The sequence below is a fragment of the Heliangelus exortis genome, chromosome 16, assembly GCF_036169615.1.
Source record: "Heliangelus exortis chromosome 16, bHelExo1.hap1, whole genome shotgun sequence".
NCBI lineage: Eukaryota > Metazoa > Chordata > Aves > Apodiformes > Trochilidae > Heliangelus > Heliangelus exortis.
Genome location: NC_092437.1, coordinates 7,044,122 through 7,056,790, shown reverse-complemented (window position 1 = coordinate 7,056,790; position 12,669 = coordinate 7,044,122). Strand labels below are relative to the sequence as shown.

The 12,669-nt window shown below is 41.9% G+C and overlaps 1 protein-coding gene and 1 long non-coding RNA gene across 3 annotated transcripts in view; one reads left to right on the top strand and one right to left on the bottom strand.

The window, feature by feature from the left end:
* The window catches only part of LOC139803605 (uncharacterized), a 35,149-nt gene extending 30,127 nt beyond the window's left edge, over positions 1–5,022 (bottom strand). The window contains exon 1 of one of the 2 annotated variants that reach the window (XR_011729065.1): positions 4,094–5,022. This is a non-coding gene — a long non-coding RNA (uncharacterized lncRNA). Of the gene's footprint in view, positions 1–1,669; positions 3,323–4,093 lie in introns of those variants that run through there. The other variant, XR_011729064.1, reaches the window with a different exon arrangement.
* Positions 5,023–5,319: 297 nt separating this feature from the next.
* Positions 5,320–12,644, top strand: FAM210B (family with sequence similarity 210 member B). The gene is made up of 3 exons (XM_071760195.1): positions 5,320–5,616; positions 8,396–8,568; positions 9,514–12,644. Exons 1-3 carry the CDS (start codon positions 5,434–5,436, stop codon positions 9,728–9,730), a joined length of 573 nt encoding a protein of 190 aa, XP_071616296.1. The 5' UTR covers positions 5,320–5,433; the 3' UTR covers positions 9,731–12,644.
* The last annotated feature ends 25 nt before the right edge of the window (positions 12,645–12,669 follow it).

The window sequence follows — 12,669 nt, the reverse complement described above, 5'->3', positions numbered from 1 at the left end:
GAGGGAGGAAAGCGGGAACGTGGCCTTGACTGTTCCTTGTTTTGTCTAAACAGGCTGACAATTTGCGTTATTGCAGTGCTGGTCAGGAGCAAAGGGCAAGAAATATGCACTTGAGAATCTGAGTCATGGGCTGCTACAACAGAATGCTATCAACTATTTACTTAGCCTTTAAGCCTGGAGAGGGAGAGGACAACTGGCTTTTTTATTTCTGAAAACAATTTGAAATTGCTGAACATTTAGAAGAACGAACGCAAAACACGACCCTTGCATAATTTTTCCTCTGTTCTCATGAAGCTAAACTACTAGTGAGACAAATCAAAAAATAAATCTAAAGGAGACTGTACATATCTGAATGTGCATGGCAATCAGAAGAGGTGTAAAACAGCTTGAGGAGGCAAAGCAATTTAAATATTTGGCTTTAAAAATTCGGTACCGTATTTTTTCACTTCACAAAATACCACTTTAACTATTTTAATAGCAGGACACACAAAAAAATAAAATAATCAGTAAACAGCATTGTTTTTCATCCCTCTCTCTGTTATATTCATCAGAAGTTTCATCGGGCTAGCTGACTTCATCTGTTTTAAAAGTCTGGCAGCTCTTTTCCAGAGGTGTGGGTCTAAAGCCAACACCTCAGAGTAGACTGCACTGAATGATAAATTAACTAGCCAGCTGGAATCTTATCCAAATGCCAAACCCCAGGTACCTGAATTAATTGTTTGCACTACACTGCAAAATAAATATCAGCCTAAGAGTAGAAGATGGTAACTTCATCACAGATATGAGGAATGGAAATTTTGCTGGATACCAAAAAAAAGGCAACTTAAAGGTTGAAGCCTTGTGAAGTGTGAGTGGGTACATGGTTACGTGTCTCAGGGAACCAGCACTGAGTTCAGCAAATGTTGATAATCACTAAAAGGTGAGGACAGTGACTTCTGAGTAGATTGTGTGTGTCTTCAGTGGCAGCACTGTTATGCAGAGATGAAAAGGCCAAGAGCTGCTTGGACAAGGAGACTGAGATACCTTCCACGTTCAGGTGGAACATTAGAGGGTGCTAAGGAAGATTATCCCACCACATCTTTCTAATCTGGGCCACACATGGTCCTGGGGACCTCAGTCCCAAACATTCCAGTACAGCCAGGGTTACAGTTCAGAGAGCCACAAAGCCTACAGCTCCAGGGAGACTGGGTCTGGAAAAGGCATGCCAGGGGGAGCACAGCCGTTCCCTGTAGTTTATCTCTTCTGTGAATAAATAACCTTGCTTTGCTGGGGCTATCAATCCCACACCTAGCAGGAGACATTGGATGGAATTTTCACTCACACATCCAAATGGCTATACAACACACCATCCAAATGAAAAAAAACATCTCTTCAGAAGATTACTGAAGAGGACTCCTGTGTAGAGTAGCATTAATGCTGCTGAGATGCTGTATCAACAATATTTTTTCCATGAGAAAGAGAGCAGGGACCTTCCCTGCTCAACAGCAACACCCTGCTCACCCACATGTGTGCCAAGGATGAGCACATGAAATCATCATCTGGTCACATAAGTACAAGCAATTTGGGTGCATTCACTTCTCTTTTGTTTTTACTTTACAACCCTTTTTGCTTAGCAAGACTACGCCATCAATGAGTAAAGAGCAAGATCTAGTTAGTAGATGAAACTCACCTTTGTGCAGAGGCTCCCACAACAGTTATCACAAAGTGCAAGATTTGCTTTTAAAGGGTTGAAGCCACAGTTCCCCTTGCTTGGACAACCAGAGCTCCACACATCTCCAAGGCACTGGAATGAAACAAGGTTACACAGTCCCACTCCTCAAGGATTCCCCAGTAACTAAAACAGATAAATCATTCTCTGCTGTCTTGTTTGGAGTTTATTCTCATTCTAAGTTCCTCTCATAGACAAAAATAGCTGGGCTAGCTTCCTTTGGATTTAACTATCTTAGCAGTGCAGGGTTCTCCCACTGAACAGAAGACACCAAGTTCTCAAATAATAATTAACAGGCACTGTTTGATACTTTGCACAGATAAAAATTTTAATTTCAAGGGAACAAAATTTTCTGATATTCGTTTTCTGATATCATTTTACTTGATGTTCATCTTATCAACTACCCACATTACCTCATCTACATAATCTAAGCACCCTTGGAACATGGTGTGAAAAAACCAATGTACCAAAGAACTAGGCCACTTAAAACTAGTTCACATGCCATGCCCTTAATTTACTGTAATATAAAAAAAATTGCCTTAGCTTCTTTTCTAAATGAGGTTCATGATAAGTTCCTAACTTCTCTCATTATATTTATGTACATGGCATTACTATATTTGTAATAATATTATATTATAGAGCTTCTATCACGCATAAGCAATTGCCTCCCACTCTCATACAGGAACCATCTCCTCCTTGCCCATCAGAGGGCATTACATTCTGGAGCTATCACATTCATGACCCCAAAATTATTTTGGGATTAAATTATTTGGAAAACGTGTAATGAATTTGCTCTCATGCAATTTATAAAACTTAGACTTCTAAGACTTCTTCATCATCAAAACATTGTTGAATTTTGACTAAGACATTATTAAAAGTAACTATTGCTGAATCACTAATCACACTTATCCTTACAAATAAACTCAACTTCTGAAACAGGTCATTGTGGGGTCTCACAAGCATCAGTGGCAGTACTTAGCTCACGCTCTAGACAGACCTTAGAATGAACAGTTCTGCAACACAGATCTCTAGTTACATTTAGAAAATGGTCACAATGGAAAATTTTAGCCTCAGAGGAATCTAAGTGCATCTTCTGGTGATATTTTACTTACTGCCTCTTTGGCAATCTCTCATCTTAATTCCCAGCTTTACTCTTACTGACGATAAACAGTAACAACACAATAATAACAAGTAACATTAATAACAAAACCAGAGCAGCATTATCTGGCTGTTGGAAAATTACAAAAGGAAAATCATAGTAAATCTACGTAGCAACAGGATGAGAGATGAAGCAGTGGTTCAAACAGAGCACAAATACAGCAGGTCAAGTTAATCATCAAACCAGGTCTATTTTTAAATAATAACCCCCTAAACCATCATGATTTGGGGTTCACATCTCAACACATCATGGCCTTGTTTCAGGACAGTTGAACGCACTTGGGAGAACTGTAAATATCTTGAGATGCCTTTGAAAGTCATCCCTTCTCCCCTTTGTCTTAGTTCCAGTGAGCAGGATGGAGCTAATGTCTTTTTCATTGCATTTGTAAACTATGCATTAAGGTATCTTAAGCCCAGGCATTTGCTTGTTTTCCAGTGAGCATATATCATTTGAGGTATATGTGCAAAAGCAGATGGTGGTCCAGCCAGTGGAACTTGACTGACACCTCCTATATGGAGTGAGACCAGAATTAATTCCTGGACTTTTTGATCATTCAGAAAAATAAAATTAACAACAAAATAAATAAATAAAATTGTAGTGTGCTATGATTAGAGCATTGCCGTGTTAACATCACCTGCCTATTCAGGTGGTGCTGGTGTTTAAATGGTCACAGAAAACACATTAGCAAATTGTTTGGGTATAGTAATAAACATAGTAAGTATGGGAACATAATAAATATGTAAAACTGTGCCAGGAAACTATTTTTCTACAAAGCATTCAGACAGAGGTGAGATTTATGAAGTAAGACCTAAAGGAAGTGCAAAACCCTAGAACTGGTAGTGCTGTTTGTTAGGACCCGTGTAGCCTTTATAATGCAAGCAAAGCTCACTCCTGGTCTTCCACCAAGAGACTCCTTGAAACCCATCTGTTCTGCAGTGCATTGCACTTCACAAGAGTCACCCACCATACAGTTTCAGCATTGTACCATTCAACGTTTTCCTGTCCAGTTCCAGCCTGTGCTCCTAAACCACAAGCTCTTCTAGAGGGAAAACCTCCTCTTTATCTAACACAGTTCTGTTGTACTCAGCGCTGTGTGCTTACACCACTGTAATAACAACAACGTGCCTGAAGAGGAAAGGTTTAGTTATCAAGAAAAGAGAAGTTAAACCAGAGCTTAGCATTCAGATGCATTGTTTCTGTACATGAATATGGTGAGCATTACTTACCCTGCCCCAGAGGACAGCCTTGTCACTGCTGGCATTTCAGAAAGCTGCAGTTATGGAAGTTCCTGGTATTGCACAGGGCAGCAGTCAACTTGCAGATAGTGAACTGTTTAGTAACATCAACAGTGAACACCACAAAAAGTCTGGAAATACCCGCAGTTATGTACCAATCCTGAAAAGTACCCTAAGTGGAGAGATCTTTGCCAACAAGCAAAGCCTCCCAGAGCTTTGGGAAACAGCTCCTCAGGATGCTGGGATTCACCTTCCAGCAATATCCTCACATCTGCAGTTCTCCTACAGTAATGTTATACTTCGATGATATTTTTATTTCCTGCTTTTCCTATTGTGGTTTTAATATAGAAACCAAGCTAGACATGGAAGACCTTCTTGGTGTTTGTCAGAAAGCTGCTCCTGGTCCTAGAGATGTTACAAACCCTTTCGGACTGGAAAAGCCCTACATTTGCACTCCACCTTCTATCACCGAGTTCTGACAAATGAACTACAGCTCCTCAAGATCAGCAATTAAATAAACCACCTGCACTCTGACCCCTTGCACCACAACTGCAGCAGCAAGGACGTTTTTACCACCTCTGCACTTTAATGTGCACGCAGACCACGGGAGCGCTCCGAAAAGCCCCATGCATCACCTCCTCTCCACGCTTACAGCCCTGATCACCGCCGAGGGGGTGACAGACACGGCCCGGGGTGACATGGCAGGGGGTGACACTACAACTCTCCCACGGCCAGCGAGCTACCCTGAGGGGCAGCACGGCAGAACTGCTGCGGTCACACTCGTGCAGCTCCCTCCAGGAGAGCTCTGGAGGAGGTTTAGCCAGCCAGGACAGGGGAGGGGGCTGCCTCACACCGCCCCAAGGGGCAACACACCACCCTCGCAGACGTTTTCCCCTCAGAGCACACGGCTACAGCCATTTACCCCCCACGCCACGCCGCCCCGCCCCACGCCACTCCGCTCCGCCCCACTCCGCCCCGCCCCACCCCACTCCGCCCCGCCCCACCCCACTCCGCCCCGCCCCACCCCGCTCCGCCCCGCTCCGCCCCGCCCCGCCCCGCTCCGCCCCGCCCCGCCCCGCTCCGCCCTGCCCCGCTCCGTTCCACTGTACCCTTCCCTTCCCCTTCCCTTCCCCTTCCCTCTCCACCCCTCCCACCTCAGGGGGCTGCGCTGCCGCTCGCCGCCCGCCCTCAAGTAACCGCCCTGCGTCGCGAGCCCTCCTCCTTAAAGGGGCCGCGTCCCGAACCGGGCCGGTGTTCGGCTGCTCAGGTCTGGCCCGCCCGTCCCGTTCGGCGCGCAGAGCCGGGGCTGCGCTGTTTTTTGCGCCGTTGTTATGTACCGCCTGGTGCGCCTGGGCCCGCTGCGGCCACTTGCGCTCCTGCGCAGCCCCCCGACCCGCTTCCCCATGGCCACCCTCCCATCGGGCTTGGGCTGCGGTCCCCGACCCGCCCGGGTTGATCTGGGTCCGCCGCCGCCTCTGGTAACGCTGCGATCCGCCGCCGGCACCTCTCCCAAGGTAGGTGGAAGGTGGAGGGGGGGTCCGGGATTCGCCCCCTTGGGATAACTCTGCTATGTGAGGGGCAGCGCGGCCTCGGGGCCCGGCTCTGGAGGGAGATGTCTTGGGATCATGGAATCGTCTCGGTTGGGAAAGAGTTAAGATGACCGAGTCCAAGCAGAAAGTTAACCCCATCGAGCCCGGTGCTAAACCGAGTCCCTGAGCACCGCATCTGCGGCTTTTAAACACCCCCAGGGATGGGGATTCAGCCACCTCCCCGGGCAGCCTGTGCTATGTTGATAACCCTTCCAGTGAAAAAGTTCTTTATATCCAATCTAAACCTCCCCCGGCGCAACTTGAGCGGTTGGTAGCGTAGATTAAAGCACAAATCGTCCTGGCCTGGGAGTGTTTGAACAACTTTGGGGAGTGTTTTCAAGACGAGGGGTACAGTGGTCCTGCACCGCCTCGGTGGTGGGGGTCAGGCTGGGGTGGGTTTTCCCTTGGGAGTGCACAGGTTTTGTGCACTTCAGGTGAGTTATGGAGGGGAAAAAAAGGGGGTTTCATTCATTCTCGCAGTTCCTGGTGGCTGCCAGGGTTTTCTAAAAGTGCCGTATGTCCTCATCCCTGTCCCTGGTATCGGGGGGGCAGAGGGGTCTTTTGCCTTCTCTGTGCTTTTTCTTTTTTAGCTGAGCGATGAAATAAGAACATGCACCTGGTTAGTTATATGCTTACTGTGCTTTCAAGGTTAGATGGGAAGGACAAATTTGTATGTCTGTATCATTCACTGTTTTTGATGAAAATTTGGATTAACTTGGGGAGAAAAGACAAATGAAGGCCTTACACATAACTGGTATTTACATTGCAGTAGATTATTAAATCATATTTATACCTGCCTGTGTGAAGGTTGTGAATGTGAGCTTTCCACACAAAACATCATTTTGATTTTGATTTCTACAGCTTAATTTCCAGGTCAGTTTCTGAAGCCTCATTACAATGCATAATGCATAACATGATGCTTCAGATTTGTTTTCATGCTTTTGTTTTCAAGACTCTTTGCCTAAACAATGGGAATGAAATTTGCTTTTAGCAGAAATATTGTGGCCTAATTATATACACAATAAGGAGCTTTCTTTGCTAAATTGTATGTTTTTCAGGACTTGACAGTACTGGATAGTCCAAATAATATCTGTTCAATGGTACTTTTGTAAAATCTTGCTTCCATACCATTCAGAAAATTCATGAGGCCACAAGTAAGTGTGGTTGAATGACGAGAACAAGCTATTTTTCAGTCCTTATGATCTTTCTTGCAAGCGTAGCTTTAAGACCAAGAGTTCCTCTGAAGCTTCTGTACCTTTGTAGACTGTCAGTTCCCATTTTCACCATAGCTATCTAAAAAAAAGTCTTCGAATTTGGCTTCTTAAATAGATAATAATAATTTTTGTTTGGATAAAAAATTCACTCTAAGCTGTTAGATTTTAAAATACCAATCAAACCATGCTTGGTCCTTACAACAGCCACACTGTTGAGTAAATGGATATTCTTGGTTAAGCATGTGGTATTAATTGAATTGTTAGGGCAGCTTTAGCAGAAGGAATTATGAGACTATTTTGTTCAGTTTATTCAACTGAACCACTCAATATTTAAATTTGGTATTTACATTGAACAGAGTTAAAAGAGCATTCTTTCCTCCCACCTTCTATAATAAAACTGAAGAGTAAGAGAATGAGGAGTTCTGCAACAGGGTGATGTAGCAGCCATGTAGTACCAATTAGAGGAAAAATCCTGAGGTCTTGGTGGAAACGTTTTCTTTCCCTACATCATATTCAAGAGCTGTCTTAGTACCAGCAGTGTATATGCTCTTCTTTGCCTGCATTTGGGTATAGTTTAGCAGGCACTTCCTGGATGGCAATGAATTTAACATTTTCAGTGAAATCAGTCTGTTCACACCAGCACTGGCGTGTCTGCAGAGCTGTTGTCTACACCATGGCAACAGTATTGCTATTTTCTGTCAACAGTAGCAATTCCCAGCTTCTTCCTTTTCTTTAAACAGACCTACAGAGGATGATTTATAAGACCTGAAATGTTGAACTACTTCTGTCAGTAAGTTGTAGTAAGGCAGCAGCAGCGTGGGATCACGTTGGCTTCCAGTGCCATCAGCCTTAGCCCTCAAACAAAAACCTGTGCTACAAGAATTGCCTGGGTAAAGCTGAGTGGTGGGTGTGAGCAGAGATTTCTCTGGCACCTGAGTCTCCTCTGTCAGGCAGCTGTGTGGTTGTGCCTCAGCACACAGGGGAGCAAATGGAAGCCTGGGACTGTATAACTAATGATGACACTTGCATTGTGTAAGAGCTCACACCCAGCTCAGTGCATCCCTTTGATATGAATAGCTGGGTAAAAGGAGTTTGCATGGGCTCTGCCACAGGCACCTGCTGTCCTGATATGAGGGAGCAAAAGTCTGTTAATTATTTTTCCCAAAGCATTAGAAAGAATTTCTTTACGGAGAGGGTAATCAAGCATTGGAATGGGCTGCCCAGGGAAGGGGTGGATTCTCCATCCCTGGAGATATTTAAAAAGAGACTGGATGTGGCACTCAGTGCCATGGTCTGGTAACTACAGCACTAGTGGATCAAGGGTTGGACTTGATGATCTCTGAGGTCCCTTCCAACCCAGCCAATTCTATGATTCTATGATTCTGATAGCACTGTCTGCAAGCCAGTCCTTTCGTTATTTTGGATTGGTTCAGCTGACTGGAATATGGCATTGTGATTAATGCTAATAAATACTTTTGTTCTCATTTTAGGATGCAGGTATGTCCCCTGAAAAGGCAACCACAGATCCCAGTGGTGAAAACAAGAAACTCAACAAATCCCAGCAGCTGAAACAAGTTTTTAAAGAATATGGTGCTGTAGGGGTTTCATTCCATGTTGGAATTTCATTAGTATCTCTAGGAATCTTCTACCTGGCTGTGTCAAGGTGAGGTTTGTACACTGAGCTGTAGCCTTTGGTAGTAATTTAGTCAAGAAAAAAACCTCTTACTATTGTACTTTTTTTTTTTTTCTGGAAGGAGATAGGTACTTTATGCCTGTTTTATCTATACACAGTAATCTTGTGAAATTTTGTGAAGATGTATCCATTAGTGGAACTCATCTCCCAACAGGCATGAGAGAAGATAGATGTACATGGTCTTTCTGCACAGGTTCACAGTCCATGGTGGGCAGGTGAGAACAGAAGAGTAGAAATTAAACCAGAATAATTAGCCAGATGAGTAATTTCTTTTAGTTCTGCAGACATATCTTTTGTTTTCAAACAGTATTATGGTCTGTACAGATAGAGCCATACAATAGTGCTGGAGCTTAGAGATAAATTTTATTTTTCTGGGTGTTGAAGTCAGTTTCTGCAGTTGAAGAAAAATACAGTAACAAATTATCTTGGAAAATTACTCTAAAGATAGGAACCTTGATGAAATAACAATGGATACCTGATGTGGTTTGAGTTGATCTATGTTTATGTGATAAATTTCATCAAGACACAAAATAGGCTTTACTGTAAATTTTGGTAAGATTAATTTGTGACACAAATTCCCAAATGTCTAACTTTTTTTAAAAACTCAAAAGCAGAGAAATAGGTTATTTTATATCTGATGGCTGAGCATGAGACTGAGTATTCTCAATGCACGTGCTGCAGCTATAGAGTTGTAAAATTAAGAACGTAATTAAGAACTTCACAGGGAACTTGTCAACTGAAGAAAAAGAAGTGCATCTGAAAATATTTCATTTTGTTGCTAGAGAAGTATTTAACATCTAGATTTAAACAAATTCTAGAATTGGAAGTATGTCACATTAAATTCCTGGGGAAAAATAGCACTTTATATTTTTTCATCTTACAACCTTAAAGAAATCTTCTTTTCTTTTTCCCCAGTGGTGTGGATATGACTGCAGTTCTCTTCAAACTTGGTTTCTCTGAATCATCCTTGCAATCTAAGATGGCAGCTGGCACAAGCACATTTCTCCTGGCATATGCTGTTCACAAATTGTTTGCTCCAGTAAGGATCAGCATCACAATCATTTCTGTGCCATTTCTTGTCCAATACTGCCGGAAGATTGGTTTCTTCAAACCTCCTGCCCCAAAGCCATGATGATTTCTTCCTGGGTTTTACTGTTTTTTAAATGTCCTTTATCCATGTAGTTTTTCAGATTGCGAAATTTCTTTAAGAGACTTATTTGGATTCATGTTAATGCTCATCTACTCTTGCATTCCCTCCTTGTTTTTTCAGGTAAATGGTACACTGTGACAAGTACTGTCCTTATCTTCCTTCCCTTTTGCCACCTCTTCTTTAGAAAAAAAAACTGTTAAATGCTATCTGCTTTCCACAGCAAGTCGTAGTACAAATGTCTGACAGTGAGCAGTGAGTCTCTTTAGAAGACACAGTTCTGGGTCTTAAATCTAGCTTTTTCAGCCTTAATTTTTTACTTGTCAAAATAGAAGAGCAGCATTAGTTTATTGCTGTGTAGTTGGGAAACAAAATAGGATTCTCAAGTCTGTGGAATAAACTATATCCTACTATGTGAATAGTTCTTTTGGTAAGTGTATATGTTGGAACCTAAGGTGGCAGGTGAATGTTTCTTTTGTTATAAAAGGCATATATTATGACCCCAGTCTTGCAATTGCAATACTAACTTAAGTAGGAGTACCTGTGTGCTTAATCATTGCACAGCAATTAAGCTCTTATTAGAGCTTAAGCCAGAATAGAACATGCAGTGTTCTAAAACTAAAGCTCCTTTGTGGTGCTTCTAGGTTTTGAGATTTTATTGTTTGAAAATGTTTTATTTATAGGCTAGGAATGGCCTTACTAAAGACTTTTTTTTTTGTTTTTTTGTTTTGTTTTTTTTTTTTAATTTTTATGCCTATAGACTCAGAAGGAATCCTTAGTCAACTGAAATCAGTGTAACCAGAATTACCTCCTATATGAACATATTCTAGAGATCATCAAGTCAGAGGCAAGGTATCTGTGGGGTTTTAATGTATTGAGATCTGGCTACTGGAGACATTTTAATCTGAAAAATAATCTTAGCAACTTTCTGATTCCATGGATGAAAATCTGCACCTCAAGTCCAGATATTAAAATTTGTAGTTTCTCAAGAGCAATTCTTGTGGTTTTGTCAGACAAATGTATCAACTAGAGGTGCTTTTCATTTCCTTATTGGACACTTCCTATTAAAATGTAAATTCTAATGCAGATATTCACACCACATTTTGGTTAACCTAAAGACTGAACCCCCAGACTAGGTAGAGCCAATGTAACTCTCTGGCAAACCCTGGTTTCAGGGTAAGAACTCTGCTTCTGTGAGATAGTTCAAGCCAGATGCATCAGCCTTTTGGACCTCTGCCTTCTTCCAGGTCTGCTCATTTTACAGTCTTTGTGCTTACACTTTTCCCAAGGTGGCTCTGACACTGATCTGTTCATACAGGAATCATATTAAAGTAAAATAGCAGGAAACTACCCTACTGATCAGAGTATTTTTACTTTTTTTTTTTCCTGAAGCTTAGTGAATTGAGAGGAAGGAATCACATGATGAGGATGAGAAGTGGCTAAGGAAAGGAGGAGCAAGTAATTAACCCCTTGGTTAATTGAAGTGGTTTTTCTAACACAGAAAACTGGAAGGGATGTGGTTCATTTGCTCTGTTAAGAGATGACCACCTGAGAACAAAAAACCTTTTGATGAGGTCTTGGTTTCAGTGGGGCTGTGCTGTTAAGCCCAGATGAGGGTTTAGTGTCTTAAGATGAAGTTACAGCAGTGAGCAGGTACACATAGTAGAGGCTTGATGTATACAAACATAGCCATATGACATAAATGTACAAATGCATTCCATAACTGACCACTGCTCAAAGTACCAGCTTTAGGAGCAGGACACACTGATAATCAGCCTGGCAGTGTGGTGTGGCTACCATGGGAGCTATAAACCACATCACTTATGTCATGCTCAGCTCCTTGGGTTTGCTTGGCAAATGTAGAGCCAATGCTCTGCTACTTCCTGATACCCATGTATGCACAGGAAAGGGCTGTCAAGTTAATTTTGACTGGCTGCTTAATTAAAAAAAAAAAAAAAAAACCAAACTGATTTTTTTTCCTTTCCCTGCCTGCTTTGCAGTGTGGCTGCTGAAGCTGGCAAATATCTAGAGTCCTAGCTTCAGCTTGCTGCTGAGCCAGCTCTTATTAGAGCATAAGTCTCAAACCAGCTTGTCCCTCAAAGGAGCTCTGCTTTTACCCTTGGTAAACTATGTGATAGGAGGCCTACTTACCACATAACTATGTGGATTAAAGCATACTGAGTTTTTGATAGTGGGTTTTGTTTTGTTTTTTTTACCTATCTACACCATTGTTGAAGGGTAACTATAGTATGACAACATGCAACCCACACTACTGTATACTTTTCTGTGACCTACTACATTCTAGAACAGCTGGAGTCTCACATTTAAGAGTGAGTCTTACTTGCATTTGTATTTTCCCCAGTTCACAGAAGCCTGTGACTGTGTTCTCCATGCATCTTTAAACACACCCTTATCAGCTAAGGGCAATGTTCTGTTACCAAGGACAGCAAAAGAATTCCAGAATAATCAAAGGCATCTTTGTTTCCTTCATTTAAACAGACATTTCTGATGTTATGTTCTGTAGTTCATAAGAGAGATCCAAGCTTTTGTTTCTTTCTCAAAACAAGAAACAATCTTTCTGTAAAGCAGGAATCATTTAAAGCAAATGCACCTAAAAGTTAAGTCACCAGCACTAACTAGAGCTTTTCTTGCAGTAAAGAAACAGCTAAATTTAAGTTATGACCAGAATTTAGATTACCTATTAAGAGAAATATGAGTGTATAAACTACTGGCAGTTTGTTTAAATGAAGTTTTGCTAAGTATATTTTAAATTAATTTGAGATTATATTTTGAATTCTAGAATCCTTGCTTGTAAAAGGATAATTTTTAAATGTTTTGTAAAACAGTGGAGATGACCTTAAAGTCTTATAATGAAAATACAATAAATTGCTTTCTCTTAGTTTGTTTGAAGTTTTTTACTGGAA